This window comes from Numenius arquata, chromosome 16, assembly GCF_964106895.1.
Source record: "Numenius arquata chromosome 16, bNumArq3.hap1.1, whole genome shotgun sequence".
NCBI lineage: Eukaryota > Metazoa > Chordata > Aves > Charadriiformes > Scolopacidae > Numenius > Numenius arquata.
In genome coordinates, this window is record NC_133591.1 from 5,591,326 (window position 1) to 5,613,769 (window position 22,444).

The 22,444-nt window shown below is 43.2% G+C and overlaps 3 protein-coding genes across 6 annotated transcripts; 2 read left to right on the forward strand and 1 right to left on the reverse strand.

Annotated features, from left to right (window-relative positions):
- Positions 1-2,761: 2,761 nt before the first annotated feature.
- Positions 2,762-9,492, forward strand: TMED2 (transmembrane p24 trafficking protein 2). 3 transcript variants are annotated; one of them, XM_074159672.1, is made up of 5 exons: positions 2,765-3,015; positions 4,412-4,604; positions 5,024-5,044; positions 7,012-7,119; positions 7,992-9,492. In XM_074159672.1, exons 1-5 carry the CDS (start codon positions 2,836-2,838, stop codon positions 8,114-8,116), a joined length of 627 nt encoding a protein of 208 aa, XP_074015773.1. In that variant the 5' UTR covers positions 2,765-2,835; the 3' UTR covers positions 8,117-9,492. The 3 variants fall into 3 exon arrangements, with proteins under 3 accessions (XP_074015774.1, XP_074015773.1, XP_074015775.1); XM_074159673.1 differs by lacking the exon at positions 5,024-5,044 and having other exon boundaries at positions 2,762-3,015; positions 7,992-9,491; XM_074159674.1 differs by lacking the exon at positions 5,024-5,044 and having other exon boundaries at positions 2,836-3,009; positions 7,992-9,491.
- A 363-nt stretch (positions 9,493-9,855) lies between these two features.
- Positions 9,856-18,048, forward strand: DDX55 (DEAD-box helicase 55). 2 transcript variants are annotated; one of them, XM_074159322.1, is made up of 14 exons: positions 9,887-9,994; positions 10,284-10,334; positions 10,424-10,510; positions 11,112-11,203; positions 11,317-11,379; positions 12,067-12,216; positions 12,688-12,877; positions 13,433-13,515; positions 13,911-14,042; positions 15,010-15,102; positions 16,045-16,159; positions 16,470-16,638; positions 17,010-17,302; positions 17,798-18,048. In XM_074159322.1, the coding sequence occupies exons 1-14, from the start codon at positions 9,887-9,889 to the stop codon at positions 17,963-17,965; spliced, it is 1,794 nt and encodes a 597-aa protein (XP_074015423.1). In that variant the 3' UTR covers positions 17,966-18,048. The 2 variants fall into 2 exon arrangements, with proteins under 2 accessions (XP_074015424.1, XP_074015423.1); XM_074159323.1 differs by lacking the exon at positions 15,010-15,102 and having other exon boundaries at positions 9,856-9,994.
- EIF2B1 (eukaryotic translation initiation factor 2B subunit alpha) lies at positions 16,823-22,438 on the reverse strand. Its single transcript, XM_074159324.1, has 9 exons — positions 22,354-22,438; positions 22,179-22,280; positions 21,924-22,060; positions 21,727-21,843; positions 21,140-21,252; positions 20,149-20,217; positions 19,455-19,530; positions 19,129-19,254; positions 16,823-18,688 (listed from the first exon to the last, which is right to left on the reverse strand). The coding sequence occupies exons 1-9, from the start codon at positions 22,364-22,366 to the stop codon at positions 18,533-18,535; spliced, it is 909 nt and encodes a 302-aa protein (XP_074015425.1). The 5' UTR covers positions 22,367-22,438; the 3' UTR covers positions 16,823-18,532.
- Positions 22,439-22,444: the final 6 nt, after the last annotated feature.

A 22,444-nucleotide genomic window follows, 5' to 3' on the forward strand; every position in this document is an offset into this window, starting at 1 on the left:
TGGAACCCAGCACCAAAGCTGGTTCGCAGCAGCAGCGGGGCCACACCGGTGTGTCTGTGAGTGAGAGCAGCGCCCACATCCAAAGTTGGCTTGTACGGTACCGGGACAGGAGGTGGGAAGGTGTTCTCCTGCTCCAAGAGAGGGGGAAGGCTAAGGAGGGGGAAGGAAAGGTGTTCTCCCACTCCAAGAGAGGGGGAAGGCTAAGGAGGGGGAAGGAAAGGTGTTCTCCTGCTCCAAGAGAGGGGGAAGGAAAGGTGTTCTCCTGCTCCAAGAGAGAGGAGGAAGGCTAGCAGATGGCTGCTGGCAAACATCACGGGGCGAACAAGTCCTTCTTCAGGGCATCGGGGGTCTCCAAGAGCACTGGCCCGGCGTCAGGGTTTGCAGGCCCTCCATCTGCAAGAGCGGAGCGAGAGAGTCCTTGGGCCTGGACACACGCTCAGAGCATGTGTGGAGATTCCGTACATTGCTGGCACGGATCTGCTTACAGAGGAATTTAAACTAAAACCAAAATGTAATTTCGCTGGTTAAATTTTTTCAGTATTTTTGCCTTCAGGTGTGCCTGCGCGCTTTTAAATGTTCTTCTCACAGTGTTTTGTAAGAGGTGCTCTGGATGAGTCTTGAGAGATAAAGTACATCTGCCCCAAAATTATTTTAGGTCCCAACCCTGCCACTTGCTGTATGCAGTGTAGGAATAACACACTATTTTTTTTCACAAGATACTATGAATAACATCAAACACTGGGACTAGTCAGGGGAAACGAGACTGGGGTTGCAAAGCCAAGCTTGGAATGACTGATACGCGCTGTGTGCTGTGAATACAGCACTAATTCTCTATTTTTAGCAGATGCAAAGTGCAAACGCATGCGAACGGGAGTTATGAATGATGTGAAATGCAACATTCTGACACTCAGAGAAACTTTTACAAGCAATACTGTGTCAGTATCTCATTCTGTCACCGGTTACACAATTTCAAGCTTCCTCGTGCGTGCCCCAGGCACTCACCTTCACCGGGCTGGGCGGACGGGAAGGTAACAAAACATTCTCTGAACATCTCAGTTTGACATTCAGTTGCCTAACTTACCTTAACAATCGATGATATCATGTGAAAACATATCTCCATATCGTTCATGAAATGTATTGCCAAAACCGAACACCACAGGATATTGCACAAAGTTCCAGAGGGAGCATGAGGACGAGTAATGGCGTAGTCAGCCTTTCCTGGCAGAGGCCACGTGTGAAAGCACGGGAAGGGGGAGCAGAACGAGCAGAACATTAGGAGAACACACTGCAGTACCTCAGGGGAACAGATACGCTGTGAAATCACCATTTTGTCCAAGTTAGAGGTGAGGAAAGAGTTCATGCTGCCAGGATTCAGTATTAAATGAGTTCCCACTGTCATGTACAAATACACGAAGAGGGAAAAAAATAATAGTTTAGAGAACATGCCAGTGGCAAGACTAAAACTACTTTGAGATAAAGGAAAAACCAGCACAGCAGTTTATGCTTTAGAAAGCAGTAGATTCAGGGTTGGCTTGATCCAAACTCGTTGGAAACAATGGAATTTTTCAGTGAGTCATCAGGAGAGGTCTCTCATCCCGTCACGAGTGTGACCCGCAGCTCCTCGGGTTCGTGCTTCTCTTGCTGAAAGCTTTCCCTTCCACCTGCGTCCACACCCCGAGCCTGCACTGACGCGGCCGGCTCTGCCTGCTCAGAACTGGCAGCCTGAGCGAGGTGAGCAGAATTTACTTACGCAGACCAAGCATTTGGATTCCATTTGTCATACAGCTGAAGACAAACACAAGGTCCGAGCACTATCAGGAGTACAATAAACGGGCGCTTACTTGGCAAACCCGCACGCATAAATGTTTCGCTGGAAAGGCAGATTGTGCTTTAGCCTTTACATCTGAATTTCACTGAATTTTTAGAGTTGGAAGGGACCATAAAGATCATCTAGTCCAACTCCCCTGCTGAAGCAGGATTGCCCAGAGCATGTTAGAGCATGTTACTCAGGATTGCATCCAGGAGGGTCTTGAAAATCTCCAAAGAAGGGGACTCCAAAGGGAGGGATCTCCTGCAGGTAATTAAAGCAGTTAGTCGTGAAAACAGACTTCCTTAAGCTCAAGCCCGACATTCTGTGTTTCTGACCGGAATGTTTAATTGAAAATCGGCATTTAAGCACGGCCATGCGGGGAATGGCTTTTCATGCACAGCCTGTCTTGGCGACGCAGAGGCCTGCCGTGTGCCTTGTGTTTTCTTGTGTGCAACGAACAGCCCCGCACGCTGGGCTTCCCCGTTACTTCCTTGATCGTTAGATGCCCCCCGCCCCGATCTCCACTTTGCTGGGGCAAGTTTGGGTTTCCCGAGCTTCAGCAGCAGCTTGGGCCGCGGTGAGCGACAGCCGCCCTCCCTCCTTCCCGCTCAAATCGCCTCAGGCACCTCCCGCCGCCACTCCCCTCGCTGGCAGGCCACGCCCCCTCCGCTGCCCACCCAATCCCGTTCCGCGCGCGGCTCCGTCTGACAGGACAGCTCTCCCCGCCTCGCCCCGATTGGCTCCTCTCCGCCGCCGCTCTGCTCCTGCTCCGTCCTCATTGGTTTCTGCCGAGGATGGGGCCCCTCCTCCTGCGCCGCGCGGTCCCTGCCCTCCGGGTTCAGGCGGGCCCTTTCCCAACGGTCCCTCAATGGCCACCGTAGCACGGGCCGTACGTGGCACTGGGGCCGCGCCGGCCTATGAGCGGCGGCCCCGTGCCCCGGAAGGGGTGTGGCTCGAACCGGAAGTCCCCCCTCCCCTTTTCCTGCTGGCCCGCCGCTCGGTGCCCCCTCCCGCTGGGCTCCGCCATGTCGCCGGTGCGGGCGGTGCTGGCGCTGCTGGCCGCGCTGGCGGCCCCGGCTGCCGCCTACTTCGTCAGCATCGACGCGCACGCTGAGGAGTGTTTCCTAGAGCGGGTGCCGTCCGGCACGAAGATGGGGCTCATCTTCGAGGTGGCGGAGGGGGGGTTCCTGGACATCGACGTGGAGGTGAGGGGGGGGACGCTGCCGCCGGCCGTGCTCTGCTGAGGGGAGGGGCGGCCGGGCCTTGTGGGGCTGCCGGGGGCCGGGCTCTGCACTCGTCCCCCGCCGCCTGGGGAGGCCCTGGCGGCCCCGGGCAGCCCCGGGGAGGGCGGCGGTGACCTGAAGGGGCCAGCAGCGACTTGAGGATGCTTTGAACCGCCGGTGGAGTTTGGGACGGTGCCGCCGGGTCGCGGGGCTCGCCCTCGGCCGGGCGGGCGTAAGGGCTCACCGGGCGGCGGGAGCGGGCCTGGCACGGTGGTCCCCTCCCCATGGTGGAGGTGCCTCTCCCGGGGCTAAGGCTTCCTGAGGCTGCCTGTCGTTCCTGCTGCTGCTGCAGAAGGCGGTCTTCCTGCTTTCAGAGCCGTTCTCTGGAGATTTCCTTCTGCTCGGTGTGGTCTGGTCGTAATAAGCCTTTTGTCGGGGAGGACGAACAGGGTGACTCTTTCCCAAAGCGTGTTGGTTATTCTGGGGTCAGTGTGTCTCCCCTTGAGTCAAAAGGTGTTGGCTTTAATCGGGTTGATTGGCATCTTGGAAGTTGTAGGTAAGACCTTTCCTTCAATGAGAGGCATCAAATCCGTTGGAGAAGAATAAATAAGAATTCCTTTCATCTTGGTGAAGAGCAGATAGTTGTTTGTTTGGGGTAACCCAAACGTGTGAGAGTCGTTGCTGGGAGTGGATATCATAGTTTAAAATTTCATATCGCTCTGATACAGGGCAGAGTTGGGAAGCTGTGAGATCCCAGTCAAATGTCACTAGTGGAAGCTCAGCAGCTGAGTTTGGTGGCCTGGTGGGATGGAAGCCTTGAGATCACAGTGGTCCTGAGCGCTCAGTACTCAGGCCCTCAGTCCATTTGAAATGGCAACTGCAACAGTGCACAGCTGTATGTCTAAAATAGTATTGATATAGGGAAGAATTTCTTTTTTTCCTTTTTGTTTTCCTTCAAACATCAGAGATAAGGTTTCCCCTGCAGTTTTAATCTGGCTAACAGGGCTGTCGATAGCTTATGGTTTACTTGTTCTTGAATGCTTCTTATCTTGAATGCGGAAGGTCAGTAATCTTGGCCAGTGAGAGAGGCTTTTGTATGGCTTTCTTTACCAAGAAGTTTTGTTGGGTTTTGTGGTTTGTTGGTTGTTTTTTTTTTGTTGTTTTGTTTTGTTTTTTTAAAGATTTCTGTGCAGCAAAATGCATCACTGCTTTTGAGTTGTGGGAGGGACAGTGTGAAGAAAGCCAGACTAGTCAGATTACGGATGGTGTTTGTAAATCTGACTGGATAACTTCAGAATATGCATGCAGAGCTGTAACAGTGTGTTTTAAACCACTGACTTTTAAATAAAATTTATGATATTTTGTTTTCCCCATCCAGATTACAGGGCCTGATAATAAAGGAATTTATAAAGGCGATCGAGAGTCCAGTGGAAAATACACATTTGCTGCCCACATGGATGGAACTTACAAGTTTTGCTTTAGCAACAGAATGTCCACCATGACTCCCAAGATAGTGATGTTCACTATTGATATTGGGGAAGCTCCAAAGGGGCAAGACATGGAGACAGAAGGTGAGAAAGACTCCTAGAAAAAAAATAGCTCCAATTCAGGGGCTTTTCCCTGCATGCATGACTTCTGAACCTGAGTAGGATTCTCAGAATTCCTATTTCTTCAGGCTGTTTAGTTAGCTGTTCTCTTGCACAGCTAAAATGGATATGGATGTTCTTAGACCTCATTACACAATTTAATGCAAAATCACCAGGGAATCACTTGGCCATCTGCAGAAACTAATGCTTTCATCCTTTAGTCTTTTCATCAGTTTCATTCTCTGATTTCTAGTTTGCTCAGCAGTATGTAGGCTACTACATGCATTAGTTGAGCTCTTTGATAAATGTGCTAATATAAAAAATTTCTCTTAGCTGAGTAAATTACTGTTTTATCTGCAGCCTTTTGTCCTGTACTTGTGTTCATCTCTTACACTTTTCTCTAGGTGGTGGAGATACCTGGGATGGTATGTGTACTGCTTTTTGAAAGCTCATTAGCATCTTGTCTTTTGCATACGTTTATTCACTAACAGCTAACGTTTGCTTTTTTCTCTGTAACATTTGTTTGTAGCATGAGAATGTCTTTTTAATAAACTACATAAAAGGTCTGATTCTGAGCAATGCCGAGCACCTGCAAGCTTTCATCGAGAGGTTTATATACCTAGCAGCTCTTGGGATCAGGTCCTTGAACTGTCCGAGACAGTTTGTCTTCAGGTGGTTCTTTATGGCTAAGAGAACACTTAATTTGGAAGTTTAGGGGAAATTAAACTAAAACACTGAGCATCCAAGAACACTGGGTATTTTAGATGGTGTTTGCTTTTTGTTGCTAAAATGGGTGTTGAATAATCAAGGGCTTTTGGAAGCAATAATCTTTTAGGTTATTAATTATCAGTAATGTTGCACGGGGGGAAAAACTTCAAACTTGTCAACTTGCCGCAAAACAAATAAATGAATATATTGGGTAACGAGTTTAAATGTTTTATTTAGAAATCACTAACTGTAGGTAGAAAGGTAATAAATTATTCTTTTCTATTTTAGCAAGTAAATAACTGTGCACATTGAGTGTTTGATATCACTTAAAAAGTAACAAATTCCTAACTTTCGATATTTTTTAAAGACTCAAATATTTTGAGTCTAAATATATCTGTTGTAAAGAATATTAGTGCAGCTTTAAATTTTTGAGGCAAACACTTTTTCTTGATTTTTTTTTTTTTTGAGTGGGTCTAAACAATCCCTGCAACTGTAATTTCTTCTCTTACTAATAAACTGCATTTATTGCAATGACCAGTTGGCCATGAAAATAAGGGATTTATGATATTAGCAAATATGAGTATTGGATACTGATGATAAAGTGAGTGTGGTTTACACAACTCTTTAAAATTTCAGTTGTAGCTTGTATGAGTGTTATACTCTGGTCCTCTTTTTGACTGTTCCCCATAAAGCATGTATTTTGAATAGCTTTATTTTCAGATTGTGATCTGAAACACTTAATTTGTAAATAAAAACATAATAAGGCAACTTCAAAGTCAAGTATATCCCTTCAGTGGAAAATATGTTGGGTTTTGTGACTTTTGTAAGAGCTGATTGCCCAGGGTGTGTATGTGGAACAATATCTTGAACTTCTCTTGGTGCTAGGAAACTTTGAAAATTAGTTGCATAATTTATAAATTTGTAAGCGGGCAGTTCTTTCACCAGGAATGTATTTAAAAGGTTCTGCGATTGGCAGTCAAATCACTAAATCAGGGATCTCAGATCCTTCCATTTGCTGAACTGTCTCCAGCTAGTTTTCTGTTATTGTTGGTTTGGTATTTTCCTCCTCTTCTGCTTTCACGACCAGAACCTGAAGCCAGTTCCCGCCCTCTGCCAGGCCCCCTTGGCATTGTCGCTGCTGAACGCTCTGCTTCAGCTGAACAGGAAGATCACAAGATGTGATACGTTGCTTCAGAAAGTGATCTCGTTTTGCCAGCATCATGATCTTAAGCTAAATTCTCGGTTGTTCTATTTTTGCAAGCTTAACAACTAGGAAAAGCTGTAATGTTAAGATAATTTGCTTGGAATACATTGGATGATATTGGCAAAATAGATACTAGTGTGTGGTTTTGATCTCATGTGTTCTTACGTTCTGTTTTTCTGGAAAAGTATGCTGATATTAGAAACAAGTGGTCTGTACTGACTCTAAGTTGTATGTCTTCTGCCGTCTAGTCGGATGTGGAGAAAGATGTTTTCCCACTTACTAAATACCATAGAGACGTGTTAGGAAAAATGGCGCTATGAAAACTAAACTTTGTGGTAAAGATAGAAAGTTTTCAGCTGTACAGACTGCATTTTTCAGAACTTCTGCGACAGGAAATGAAATGTAACTCTTCATAAATTTTAACAAGTTGTTCTTTGAGTCAATAACAGACTTTCTGATGCTTCTGAAATTATTCCGCAGCTCATCAGAACAAGCTAGAAGAGATGATCAATGAGTTAGCAGTGGCCATGACAGCTGTAAAGCATGAACAGGAGTACATGGAAGTTCGTGAAAGAATACATAGAGCAAGTATGTGTCTTTGACTTAAATGCTTCTCCCCTCTTAAATGAACTTAGAAAATGTGATGTAAAGTACAAGTCCATGAAAGCTATTTCAAGCCAAGTTTTAAAGGACCTGCCTTTAGAATGTAGTTGATGGTTCCAGTCTTCTTTAAGTTGGCTTGCCTCTCATCTGATGAAGACTCTTATGCAAAATAATCTTTGCTTAGTTGATGTAAATTATTTGAATGGCATATTCATGAAGATACCAGTAACGGTATGGTTCCCAGGGACACACGTTGGGTAAACTATTACTTCATCCTTGAAGTGGGTGTGGCTTAATAGTTGAGCCAAAGTCTTTTTAAAAAATTTTGTTGCAATAGTGCAGAACTGCTGTTGTTGCCAAGTAGGGAATATAGTTAACTCTCCAGTCACAACCCTCACTTTCTGAAATACGGCTTTAAAATATGACTGAGATCACTAAGTGGTGCATTAGGAGAAACCCGGTGAGAATAAAGGGCAAGTACTTTTAATGTGAAAATAAAACGTTACGTTAAAGCACTGGCCCCTTAAGTTTTTGAACCTATGGATGCCCCCAGTTTTGTGACTCATTACTAACGATTTAAGAAAATGCTGAATTTTTAGAACCAAAAATGATGAACCTTTAGAGATTAGAAATTCCCTGCTTGACTTTGAGCTCGTAATATGCAACTGTTACTTGAAAAAGCAGGTGGCTTCTGTTTGGCAGTTAAAAGCTTCTGTGTGACCTCTCTGAAGGTGGGCAGAATAGAGAGAGATGCTGCAGTGTTATGTCCTAAATTGAAGTTAAGTGACAAAGTATGTTTTAAGTTTGAGTGCTTTGTAACTTACTACTGTTTTGTTTTTGTTTGTTCTCCTGAACAGTTAATGACAACACAAACAGCAGAGTGGTTCTTTGGTCATTCTTCGAAGCTCTTGTACTAGTTGCCATGACACTGGGACAAATCTACTACCTGAAGAGGTTTTTTGAAGTCCGAAGGGTTGTTTAAGAGTACTTTTCTGGTTGCGGATTTCAGTTCACTGTCTACCAAACATCCTGGTCACAAAAAAGTCAATTAGTTTCTGAACCCTCTTTACTGAACTGTAAAACTTATTTGCTTATGTTCCTTCCTAGTTAAAAATGAATTGTTTTTATATATCTTCTGTAGCGAAAGCTGTGCTGAAATCTTGTCACTTAATTGGCATAATTTTTTTCACTTAAATCTGCCTAGTCTGTACGCTAAGCCAGGTCCAAGCGAGCTGCAAATGCTGTAATTCCACTGTAGTAACAAGCAATGTTGATGTCTTTTCTAACTTCCCCCCCCCCCCCCCGCCCTGTTTTCGTACTTGCAGTTCTATCTAGGGAAACGGTACAAGGCCCTAAACACGACTCTTTGCATCTTTGACATCTTTAACCCTGCAGTAGGTGTTATGAAATTGACACAGTCCCTTCTTCACTTACATAAACTGCCAAGGAGAAGCGATTGGAACTTTATTCTGATCATGAACAGAAGAGAGCTGACCGCTCCCAAGCTGGGGTTCATACCGAGTTGCTATTTAAAAGAAAGTCTTCAGTAACTTTCCTGATTACATCAACTTATTCCCGAAGTTCTTTTAAATTAAATAGCTGGTATGAAAATACATTTTTCTCCTCTCGTGACTGAATGTTCATCGTTTTTAGCTGTTCACGGGTTTTATACCGAAGCCGATTGTGTGCAGTGTCTTGGCAGACGATGGTTGGCCCTTTGGTTTTTGCAGGTCCAAAGCTCAGGCTGTTGGCGCTGCTGCGGGGTGCATTAGTGTTCAGGATGTCTGGACTCCTGATGCCAAAGGGTTAACGATTCCGGGGGTTTATTGCGATGCTATGCAGCCCTTCTATTTAAGTTAAGTGGCAGTCTCTGCCATTATCTGATCATAATTAGCGTAATGCTAAATACTGGTGTGTTTTCTTTTTCAGGCACATGTAGATTTGTTTTTGTATAAAGTTACTTTCCTCGGTATCTGATGATTGGTTTAAAAATTAAAGAAGCGTCTGATGTGGGTGCTGAGCCAGGATTATGTTGTGACTGATGTATATTAGTTGTAATCATTTTTGGGGGTGGGGTGGGGTCTTTTCCAGGGGGGAGCCTCTCTACAAGTAACACACAACAGTTTTGTACAATTAATTTAAAATTTGTTACAGGTTTTCATGTTCCAGGTAAAGTTTTTTCAACCTTGGGCAAACACTTGCAGCAGTTCTTCAGAAAGGTGGCTGTTACACCTTATCGCGACTGTTGTGTGCCAATATTTTTGTGTAAAACACTTAAAATTGAATTCTAAGATGTACATTTAAAAATTGCTTGTGAATCTAAATATGACCCAGGTTCGATAAATAAACAAATTCTTTAAAAAAAAAAAAAGTTACTTTGTCTTTCTTTTTTTCTTTGATACTATAAAGACGTACAGTTTAGCACAAAGCTTTCTTATAAATATCTTGGGATATTGGGGATTAATCCAAATGCCATCCCACTCTTTGGGCAGGTGGAAGAAATTGCAGGTAATTGGAAACCTATAGATGGGCAGCTGGGGGTCGCAACGCTTCTTTATGACCCCCAGAAGAACTTACTGTGATAGGCCGCTTGCCATAAAAATAGGAATTTTTTTTTGGTTATATCCCATGGAGGAGGCAAAATCCGCCCGGGCCGGAACCAAAGTTCCGCGGCGCCTGTTTCCGCCCGGCCCCGCCGAGGCCGGACCGCGGGGCGGGGCTGGCGGCGGCAGGGCCCAGGCGCCCCTCAAAGATGGAGGCGGTGACTGAGGGGAGCTGGGAGTCGCTGCCCGTGGCGCTGAGTCCGGGCGTGCTGCAGGCGCTGCGGGAGCTCGGCTTCGCCCGCATGACCCCGGTGCAGGTGAGGGGACGCTCCGCCAGCGGCCCCCGGCCCCGCGGCTGTCCCGGGAAGGGGAGGCAGGGCCTGAGAGGGAGCAGGAGCGGGTCGGGGTCTGTGGACTCGGCCGCAGCTCGGAGCCGGCAGTGGGTTCTGTGGCAGAGAGAGGGACGTCGCTGCCCTTGGCCTTCCCGTCGCTGTCTCTGGGCAGTGCTTACAGAGAGCTTTGGTGTCCCTGGGGGGTTGGGCCTCTGTGGGCTTTACTTCCACCATAGTAAATTCAGGCATTCGTGTGATGTTTCTCTTTTTTCAGTCTGCAACCATTCCGCTCTTCATGAATAACAAAGATGTCGCCGCAGAAGCGGTGAGTGCTTTTTCTTGGTCGAGTTCGGTGCTTTCCTTTGGTTTGTCTCTGGAGCCGGGAAGGGGCTGACTCTGTTTCCCTTCTCTCAGGTGACAGGCAGTGGGAAAACCTTGGCATTTGTAATTCCCATACTGGAAATTCTTCTCAGACGGGAAGAAAAATTAAAGAAAATGCAGGTAAAATTAAGTTACTCACTTCTGAGTGTGCTTTTATGATGTTCCAGTAAGATCTGACAACTTCAGGAAAAGTACCATTAAGGAAAATTGCATACACATAAAATGACTGTGTGCTCAGCTCTTTCATATAGTAATGATAAACTGTTTAAAACTTGAGAATAAATATTGGGGTGCTTTCTTTGCACTTACATATAGCAACAACTTGACATGATCAACCTGTTGGTTTCTGAGCTGTTAGAAGAGTGTCTTAAAATACCAGATAAGATGATGTACTGAAAACAAGAGTCTTTGAATGCTTTTTAGCATCCATTGATTTTGAATACATTTTAGCATACGGAGAACTTGCCCTCTTATTTGTTATTAAATACCATTATTAGATTCTGCTCTTTAGCAGAGGTATTTTGCACATTGGTATAATACCTGTTTCATAGACATTCTGAGTTATTTTGTATATTTTATTATATTTCTCTGGAAATGTTTTGTCTAAAACTAGGATCGTAAATGTGGCTTATATTCACTTAGCTTGTAAGGGAGAACTTTGCCCAGATCTTTCTTCCAGTCTGTTATTTTTCCATAAATTCCTTTTGTTTTTCATGTGCAGGTTGGAGCTATAATTATCACACCAACGAGAGAATTAGCTATTCAAATTAATGAGGTGCTGTCACATTTCACAAAACACTTCCCCAGGTTTAGGTGAGTGAACTTCAGCCTTGTCGTGACCGTAGTTCCTTTTTCTTTGGACTTGTGTCATTTGTAAACTAACAAAGCTTAAAGATGACCTAAATCTTTCTGCTTTATTGTTTTAGTCAGATTCTTTTAATTGGTGGTAGGAATCCCATGGAAGATGTTGAAAAGTTTAAAGAGCACGGGTGAGTTGATTGTCATTAATTTTTATCAATGCTTCGCCACTGTGGTTTTCTCCTTGTTTTTAGGGCTTCCAAATTAGGGCTTTGGTCTTGCTGGTGCTAAAATGTGATGGTACTGCATGAGTCTGTTGGGGTGTATGCTGAGGAAATTGTGGATTCTTTCATAATGAGACAATAGGAAAGCATCATGTGTGAAATTGGTAGCATTGATGAAGTGAAGTTTGGATGAAGAACATGCAGCGTGGTGAGCTGAAAACTGTCTTCACTGAATATTTCAGTTCCTCTTGTGTAAATGTACTAGCCGTAGGATCTAGTGAGATTGAGACGGTGCTGATGAATAGTTTTCTGGAACTGTTTGATGTTGATGAAGTTTTGAAGCAATCGTATTTACCACTGGCTTTTGCACAGAGGTACCAGATATTTCTTCTAGCTGATAGTTGCTTTTCATAGTTGCTGATTATTTTATTACCACAAATGGTGTGCTTTCACCTGAGCGTTTCTTCTCCCATCAAGATAGTGTCTGAAAGGCACTGAAATTTGAACACGGTTAGAGGTGACAAACTGAAATTGTTTTATTGCCGAATGCAGTCAATTTGAGTGCAGGTTTGTGCCATGTTAATTGTGTTAACAGCTCCCCCCAAGCCCTTACCTTGCAGTTACAAAATTGCTGTGTGTCTTGTTCACAAACAGTGGGAACATCATTGTAGCTACACCCGGCCGCTTGGAGGATCTGTTCAGAAGAAAAGCAGATGGGCTGGATCTGGCAAATTGTGTGAAGTCTCTCGATGTCTTGGTATTAGATGAAGCAGACAGACTTCTAGATATGGGCTTTGAAGCAAGGTATTTAAATAATAATTCTAGTAATACTTGTCAAGTTTTAAATGAGTTTATATATGATTGATGTGAATGAGGATGGCCTACAATGACCTCTAAAGTTAGATTTGTTCTGTTTTGTTCTTTTACCTCTCTTTGCTCTGTAGACTATATAAAGCAATTACTAAGAGGAGAAGAGAATCAGGAAAAGTGGATCCTTGATGAATACAGAGTTTATAATTTCTTTTTCTTGATGTATATTAGCACATGCTGTATTAATGCTTGATTGAATATTTATGCACTGGAATGGCTTAAAGCACTTTAACAAATAAGCTTTGATGTCTCTTTTCTCTTAAAATTAAGATAATTAGCTCAACAGAAGATGCTCTATACTTTGTAATAAGAGCTACTTTGTTTATAAACTCTTATTACCAATGATTAAGCTTCTTTCTGAGGGAAGTCTTGGGACAGTTACGTTTTACATGTGCTTACTTGCAGCTTAAATGCCATTCTGGACTTTTTGCCCAAGCAGAGGCGGACAGGTCTGTTCTCAGCGACTCAGACTCAAGAGGTGGAGAACCTGGTGAGAGCAGGTCTCCGGAATCCTGTCCGCATCTCGGTGAAAGAGAAGGGAGTGGCAGCAAGCAACACACAGAAAACTCCAACGCGCCTGGAGAACTATTACATGGTGTGAACCTTTGTGCTTTGTGATAGTTTCTTGTTCCCTCTCCTTTTTTTCCTGGTTCTGTCAGTAAGTTTTTAAGTCTTGGCCAGTTAGATCACAGTAATAGAGGAACCAGAAGTCACAAAGACATAAAGCTCCAAGCTGAGGAGAAAGATCTGAATGAGCAACCCTGTTGTTTGCTGCTGTGTGAGTTCTGTTTGGCTGGCCAGGAGCAGTTGTAACCCTAAACTAGCTGCTCTGCTGCGGCTCCTCCACCTGCTTATAGTGAATGGGTGTAGGGAGAGACTTTGGCAATTTCGGAGAAGTGGCTGAGGGAAACCTGAGAAACTAACATGGGAGAGGTATTGGGGATGGAAGACTGGGAGCTTAAGTATTTGTTTTTACTTAAAACAAGATACATGAGAGAGTCATATTCCACATGATGAACTGTGCTACAAATGATCAGTATTAACAAACTATGTCCGTAGGCATTTATCAGTGCACAGCGAATGGGGGAAACTGGCAGAACACTTTGTATCAAGTCCATTTGCTTACTTTTTGGTTCTCTTTTTTTGGTAGATCTGCAAAGCAGATGAAAAATTTAATCAGTTGGTGCATTTTCTTCGACAGCACAAACAGGAAAAACATCTAGTCTTTTTCAGGTAATTCTGTTTGTGTTTCATCGTGAAAACAGTATGGTGTTTTATTGCCTAAATTCCAAAACTGTGCCCTGTTTGGACAGGGACGTGACCATTTTAAAAGTGATTCATTTTAATAGATGTCTTGTAGAATATAGTGCCTAAAAAGAGATTGATCATTGCTTCATGTCAGGATTGTGTTGAACTTGATTAAGCAAAACATAAATTTTATATGCATTTCTAAAGTAAGGCCTTATAGGTAATTATATGTTAATTATAAAAATGATGTACACACTTAAATAAAAATAGGCAATAGTGTATATTTTTGAAAGGTTTCAGACCTCTCTATCTTGACCGTCTAAACTGGTTAAAAAATGCAGCATAATCTTTTGCTTTTATGTCTGCCTTTATCACAACAGCACATGTGCCTGTGTGGAATACTATGGGAAGGCTTTGGAATCCTTAATTAAACAAGTGAAAATAATGAGCATTCATGGGAAAATGAAACACAAGCGTAACAAGATCTTTACTGAGTTTCGGAAACTCCCAGGGTAAGAACATATGAATAGGCTAAGCCAGCCAAAAGTAAAAACAGTAAGGGATGTGGAATTTTGTCTGACAAAGTTATTCTGCCATTTAAGTGTTGTTGTGCTGAGGAGAAGGACGCTCTTAGCTCGTTCTGAATATATTTATAATAACAAACTGTGTTTAGGTACTCAAATTACGATCACAAAATGAAAATGTGACTGGAGCGTGTCCAGGCTAATTTAGATAATCCGTGTGGCAGCATGGAAGGCATAGGGACATGGATTTAGGATAATACTGTACTGTCACGTGCTACAGTCACACATTAGCCTTGATGTATAAATGTGCCATTGATAGGGAACTGGTAGTGAAAATAACCTCTTCCTGATTGGTAACCAGAGTGGAAACCCAGGATACTATTTTATTAGTATATGAACAAGAATATGGCAACGTGATGCTGTAATTTACCTGCAGAAAAGTGTTCTGTGTCAGCTTTGCAGGATGTTGTTTAGAAACTCCCATTTAGCTGTCATTTTTTTAGTGCATGGGACCTGAGTTTTAGCATTTTACATTATAAGAAAAATAATTACCAACAGGCGAAGAAGAACAGGAAGAACAACTGTTTAAAATTGCATGCTAAAACTGTCAGTCTCTTAGGTCTTTTATTAAAACATTTATAGTATTATGTTCAGCTGTGGTGGATGCAATAGTGATTTAAAATAGAACTTGTAATAGGGAATTGATTTTTTTCCTTAATGATATGTTGGCTATAATATAAATCATATTCATAATTACATTTTCATAATGTTATGTAGAATTCTAGTCGATGAAAGCTGCAACTACCTTATAATATTTTGTCTCTTTTCAAAAAGCTAATGTTTTAAAAAGTTCTGTTCCTCATTCTGCGGCGTAGATGCAGAATACGGAGTTGGGAGGAGACTGGCTCTTCTCAAATGACAGTTTAATGAAAGTATGATTTTTTTTATTTTCTAGTGGCATTTTAGTTTGCACTGATGTGATGGCCCGTGGCATAGACATTCCAGAAGTACACTGGGTCTTACAGTATGACCCTCCGAGCAGTGCAAGGTACAACCTGAGATCTTAAAAACCTTTACTCTACTTGTGGTCGTGCTATTGTACTGTTTAGATATAAACTGGGAACATGCAGCTGCGGAAAATAATGTAATCGCTGCCTGGAAGTTAGTCTGAGTGAACACACAGAACAATGCATGAACAAGGGAGGCTGGAAGACTGCAAATTTTCTTTTAACTGCTGTGAATTGAAATCATACAATCATAGAATGGTTAGAGTTGGAAGGGACCTTAAAGACCATCAAGTTCCAACCCCCCTGCCATGGGCAGGGACACCTCCACTAGAGCAGGTTGCTCAAAGCCCCATCCAGCCTGGCCTTAAACGCTTCCAGGGATGGGGCATCCACAACTTCCCTGAGCAACCTGTTCCAGTGATTCACCACCCTCACGGTAAAGAATTTCCTCCTGATATCTAATCTAAATCTCCCCTCTTCCAATTTAAAACCATCACCCCTTGTCCTGTCACTACATTTGTGACTACAGTCACAAATGACTTTGTGTTGTATGTGGGTAAGTCAAATGAGAGTTTGCCACTTATATTTGTGCGAAGAGGCACGTGGTATGAGAATATCAAATGAGAGGTGAGACACTTGCGTGAATGAAAAGAGAGATAAGAGCGGGGACAGAGCTCTTCAAGGAACGGTACTTGGAAAGTTCACATGAAAAGTGCTTTTCTCTGTGTTTTAACTTCTACAGTTCTCCCTACAACTTGCTTAAACTCTGTCCCCAAAACAGGTACCCCTTGTCTTTGTATACAGTCCTAACAATCGAGCGGGACTGCTACGGTACTGCATTTTACTGATTCCTGCTGCTTTAGTTCAGAATTGTATAGTGCTCTCTATTTTCCACACCATCAGCTTTCCCCTTTTGCTGTCTGTCTAATACTTTAAAGTCAGACTGTCTCCTGTTCAGTTAGTGCTGTGCTGTGTTATTTCAGTGCCTTTGTGCATCGGTGTGGTCGAACAGCACGGATCGGCAACGTCGGCAGCGCGCTCGTATTTTTGCTTCCCATGGAAGAATCTTACATCAGCTTTCTCTCAATCAACCAAAAGGTTAGTAGACTTTTGTTTTGACCCAAAGCTGGAAAGGGCAAGGGGACAGGCTTACTGATACGGATTTTGAAATCAGAATTTGTAGGACTCAAGGTCATATGCATAGATAATGTTATAGCAGAGGTGCATAATTAAAAAAAAAAAAAAAAGACGAGCTGCTTATTAATCACCAAATGTAACTATATGTTACCACATGATTGACTGAAGATTAACGGGAGAAGAAGTGTGTGTTTGAAGTTACACAGTGCATTTTGAATCATTTAGCTGAACTTTTCCTTTGGCTTTCTTTTATTTCTGTTCCGGTTTTCAGTGTCCCATGCAGGAAATGAAACCGCAGACCAACGTGTTGGATCTTCTTCCCAAACTGCAGTCTATGGCCCTCGCTGACAGGGCAGTGTTTGAGAAAGGGATGAAAGCGTTTGTGTCTTACGTCCAGGCTTACGCCAAACACGAATGTAATCTGATCTTCCGAATAAAAGGTAATTCCCAGCAGCAGCTGGTGCCTTTTACTGTTCCTTTCAGAAGACAGGATTTAGTTTGGGAAAAAACCATAGTGTTATTGTCCGCAAGCCTCAACTACCGATTCCTGTTCTCAAAGTTCCTATCTGCTGTATCAGATTCTGACAAAACTGTTTTCTCAAGCAACTTGTTTCTCATTGTTTTCAAGAGAAAATGTTTAATTAGCAAGTTTGACCAAACTGACATACGCATAAATAAAAGTGACTTTGTTACTAGTATTAACTATAGAATGCAAAGAATACAGTAAGAGAATGTGTTTTTTTTTTCCCGTGACTTGCTAAGTTAAATTAACTTTTTCAGGAAACTGACTGGAAAATCCTTATTTTAACAGATCTGGATTTTGCTAGCCTGGCCAAAGGTTTTGCATTGTTAAAAATGCCGAAGATGCCTGAACTAAGAGGAAAATGTTTTCCAGACTTTACTCCAGTCACTGTTAATACAGACTCCATTTCATTTAAGGACAAAAATAGAGAAAAACAGAGACAAAAGCAATTAGAACAACAAAGAAAAGAAAGAGAGGAAAATGGAGCCAAAAAGAAATTCATAAAGAACAAAGCCTGGTCAAAGCAGAAAGCCAAGAGGGAGAAGAAAAAGAAAGTAACAGCTAAAAGGAAGCGTGAAGAGGTAAACTGTGCCCATTCTATTAAACTGCATGTGATTACTGTGGCATAGGGACATACTTCCAAATGGCAGAGAGCCATGGGATTTTAGTGTGACGGAACTGACGACTGTAAATTAACTTTTTAGGACGTTGACAGGCAAAGCTTAAAAAAATTAGAGAGACTTTTTAAAGTCCCACACTAAAACAACTTCTCAGTCCTCTGATGGTGGTCAATAATGCTGCCAGTGTAGGTAGCACAGATTTTTATTTCTCAGAGATCCAGCGGTATGGCATTATGGTGGCCCATACTAGATTTTTTATTTTCTTTTCTCTTTGCTTTTTTCAATTCTCAACAAGTTTAACTGAGAGTAGATAGTTCCACAGGTAGAAACTGAGTATTATTTCCTGCTTAGAAACTCATGGCAAAATCTGAGTTATAAATTTCTCCTGTGTTCAGCTGTATAGAATGAAAGCTTTTTGGTGGTGTGTTTAATTTTTTATTTTTCAATTGTCAACAGGGCTCTGATATTGAAGATGAGGATATGGAAGAGTTGCTGAATGACACAAGACTCTTGAAAAGATTAAAAAAAGGAAAAATTAGTGAAGAAGAGTTTGAGAAGAGACTGACAGGCAGCCAGAGTAGACTCAAAGCAGAAACTGTTGCTGACTTAGAGTCTGAAGGTTGACAGTTATTCTAACCCCACTTTTACATCGAAATACTGCCAATTTCAATAAAACTGTATTTTTATAACAAAATAATGATGCAGAGAACAGAACTGATCTCGTTTCTTCATAGAGACCAAGCATCCATAAAGACATACAAACAAGCCTGCAGCTAAAAGCACGGCTCGGGTACGGTGTGGCAGGAGCTGCAGATTGCCATTAGCAGCCTTGTGCAATTTTTAACTTTGATGTTTTTCAGGTACGTACCACAGATCAGGAAGTAACAGCATACCTCAGAATGACTTTGAATACACCATAAAGTATTTTATTTTCCAATAGCAAAATACTCCACCCATCTTTAAAATAATTTATTTTAGGGCTTTAGAAGCTGTAGTAAGTTTGGGATTTTTTTTTTTTTTAACAGTGGTCCATCCACATGTAATGTTTTGCTTTAAAAACTCAAAAAGGCTGATAATTACATTAATCCTAATAATGTTATCTTCTTACCGCATCCACGTAACTCGTACCATCTTCCAAGTTCTTACAACTGACAGTCACTGAAGATGATACATCCTGTACACAGTCCTCTGTTACAGATAGAGTTTAATAAGTTCATCGCTGACCGCTGATGGAGTTAACACACCCAGGTCTGTAAACAGTAACGTAATTAGCGATGGTGATGTGTAGTCAATCCAGGGATGCTCCTCTGTTAGATTCTGACTTGTTTTCAGAGTGTCTGCTTTGTACTAGAAGGAAACAGAGACCATTAGTTAAGACACAACTGCAAGTTAAAACCGCTTATGGGTCTCGAGCACGTTTGTGGTAAAACCGAAGGAGGTAGGCTGCTTTAAAATGAGGCACAGGCTGGTGCCACCTTGGTCTTAGCTGGCTTATCTTCTTTATAAAGTACAATTTGTAGTTCTGAAATGTATTGATTTAACTGTTTCTTGCCCTCTTGCCCTCAGCTGCCCCTGTGCCCCAAAGGAACTGCTTTAGGAACTAAATGTTAGTATTATGACAAATTATGGCTGCGTGACGTGTCTGTAATGTGGAGCAGCTCCATATCATGCAAAGTAAGCTACAGTAGAGAGATCCAGATAAATGAAGACATGCTTAGATGAAAATTTTTCATGGACACGTAAGTGTGCATCTTAGCTGGCTAAGAAGTAATTTGAATTTCTCTTACCTTAAACTTATCTGGGACATCCTGCTGATTCAGAGGAAAAAGTCTTACAAACTTGAAACTTTCTGCTACCACATAAAATGGCTTATTCTGAGCTTTCGCACACACAGCAATTTGATTAGTGCCAATCTGTGGAGACAGGTGGAAAACAACATGCAGCCTCAGTGATAGCGTAACATAATACTGCCCAGTTTCCAACAATAGATAGATATTTACCGGATAACGTCCAAATAGAAAAGATTTTTCAGGAAGCCTTGAGTTCTTCAAAGAAACCAAACTTTAAAAGTCTAGAGTTTACAGAATGATGTAATAAACTCACTACCTCTTACCTTGTTAATAATGCCTCCGCTTTCAACTACACCTTCAGCACCAACTAACACCAGGTCCACTTTCTCCATAATGTAGCTGTTCAAAGGGGGGAAAAAAAACAAGTCTTATTGGGTAATATGACAAATGACACCTGATGAACAGAAATTAGCAATTCAAACAGTCGTTCACTTTTCTGAACTAGCTTCATCTACCTATGTAAAGCCACATGCTGTTATGTATCCTTGGAGTGAGCTTTCATCTGCTTCCCTGGCAGGAATATTAAGTAACCGTATCTTCTCCAGCCACAGCTGACCTTCGCAATTCTGTAAATGCTGGAAGAAGTTGAAATCTGACCAGGAATGGTGCTCAGTGACAGGACCTGGGGGCCTGTGGTAAGATACTAACTACACAGTTGAAGTGTAACTACACCGTAATAACTTTGGCCAAATACAGAGGATGCTCCTCATCCCCAAATTCTGCATTTAGGTCTGACTCCATGTTTCATTCTAACATGCAAACATCAAATAATTGTTTTGTAGCAGGTGTATTCTCCTAATTGTGCGCCTAAAGGTGTAACTTGTTTAACTTGTTTGACGACTATGACAAACTAAGTAACAACCTCTGTAGCTTGAACAAGCTTCTAGAAAAGTTACATATAACATTATCAAAATAAAATTGTGATGAACAATATTAAGATTTAAGGATCAGACTTACCCAACTGCAGCATCCAGAATCACAGTCACAGGAATGTTCAGTTTCCTCAAGGCTTTTGCCATTTTTTGCCTATTAAAAAAAAAAAAGTTTGAAACTTAGAAAAGACATTGCTAGAAAAATATTGTCTGAAAGACTGAAACCCATGACTGCCCATGCTCCCTTGCTTGTAGTTTCACTTTATCATGTTCTCTCCAATAGACAGTAAGTTATTGTGCAGAAATGGAAGGAAACAGACTACAACAAACCCCCAAAAAGTATCAGTTTGTTTTAGTGGTCAGGGATTACATCTACCGAAAGATGAGTCCATGAACTATTATTAAGATGACAGATTACCTAAACTGTCTCAGCTTTTCCATCAAGAGAGTATAAGAAACAAGAAATAAAGCATGGGGTGTGTTGCTAGAAGTTATTTCAGTGAAGCTGGAAAATCCTATGTGTTTCTCTTGGCTGAACATCCTTGATTCAGCGAGAGACAGGTTAGATGGTTGTGTGTTATCCAGCGTGCAGGATTTACTGCTTCACTTACTGGTGTATGCTCTGAGGAGGGAAAGCGTGCTCTTTTGCTATCAGTAATATACTTTATTTGGCATCTTCAAACAACGTTGTTAGCTGAATAGTGGGGTTTTTTTTGTTGTTATGCTTAAGATAATACTGATTATTTTAGCCTGCTTTTGAAGCAGACTAATAGAAATCAATTGTCTCCCACTGCCCAGCCTACGTTTCATAGGTTGCCTGGCACTGATTCAAAGTTTGTAAACCTTTCAGGAAAACCTAGGTAACACTCTTATTAGAATATTTAGTATTGGAAACTACTTGCCAATATTGTTGGGGTTTTTTTCACTTGTCCAGAATAACATGATGATATTAGCAACAATTACCATTTAAAATGCTGCAAACAAGCTTAGCCGCTTTTCTTAAGGTATGACAGATTTGATGCTAGCTGGAACTTATCCTGTTAACCAAGACAAAAGACAAATTAACGAGTACTCGCCCTGCTTGATCTGGCTGTGATTCAGTAACATAAACGCTGAATCGCTTCTTTGCCTCAACAGCTGCTTCCAGCACTCTGAGGACCACTCTTGAGTAGGCGTGTGTCAATATCCGCTGTCAGAAAAAGATAATCAGGAATTACTTCTTGCTGAGCTTTGGCAAACCTTTACTTTTGTTAACGGTGTCACAGCTTTTACGTCACAAAACTGTCCATCAACGTTAAATAAGAATGTACGTCACTCGTATTCTACAAATCATAGGACAGCAAACCACTCTGCAAGCTGGGCTTTATGCGGGGAAGGGGTGATGGTTTAGTGCTTTAAATGGAAACTTGAAGCTGCAACTCCTCAGCACCTCTCAGAAGCAGTAGAGCACGAGTTAAAGTTGGATTGCATGGAAACTGAAGTAGGGGGGGGAGATGAGTCTTAACAAAACAAAGCGAAGGGTGATGTTACACCTATGCGCTCCCAGAAATCGCCATCGGACAACGCCGGTGTGAATGTTGGTGAACTTCCCCCCCTCCTCCCCTTCTGCTTTTCCAGTACTACAAGCAGCGGAACGAGAGCGGCCCTGCCTCAGCCTACTTACGGCACCGTCTCTGATGAAAGGGTGACACAGCTTGGCGATTTTGTTCCTCGAGAGAGAGACTTTCCTGAGGAAGATCTCCCCGCGCTCGATCATGATTTCTTTGCACTTGGAGTAGTCCTGGAAAACAGGGCCACGTCTGCTGTGAGGCGGGAGGGTCCCCCACGGTGGGCAGCGTGGCCGGGGGTGGCCGCCCTTACCGAGTACTCCAGGGAGGTGAGGCTGATGAAGCGCAGGAAGAGCTCCCCGCCGGAGGACACGGCCACCGAGGAGTCCACTCGAGACAGGGTGTTGATGGCGGCCAGCAGGCTGCTCCTCAGGCCCTGGATGGTCTCACCTGCGGGGAGGCAGAGGCGTATGGCCGGGGCCGAGCCGGCACGGCCCTCCCCATGGGGCCACCCAGGGTAGAGAGGCGTCCCCGTCCCGCCCGGGGCTGAGGGGGGACCCGGGCCCACCTCGGTCCTGCTTGAGGAAGCCCAGCAGCGCGCGGATGGCAGCCACGGCCGAGGCGACATCGGGGTCGTCCCTCAGCTGCGCCCGGAAGGTCTCGATCAGGTCTGCAAAGCAACAGAGCGCGTCAGGCCCGGTCCGGCCCGGCTCCCCCCGCCGGCCGCCCCCCGCTCCCCTCACCGTCCGTGCTCATGGCCGCGCCGCTCCGCTTCCAGCCCGGCCGCCGCCGCGCCCCACGCCTCGCCTGGGCGTGGCGCCGCCCGAGTGACGC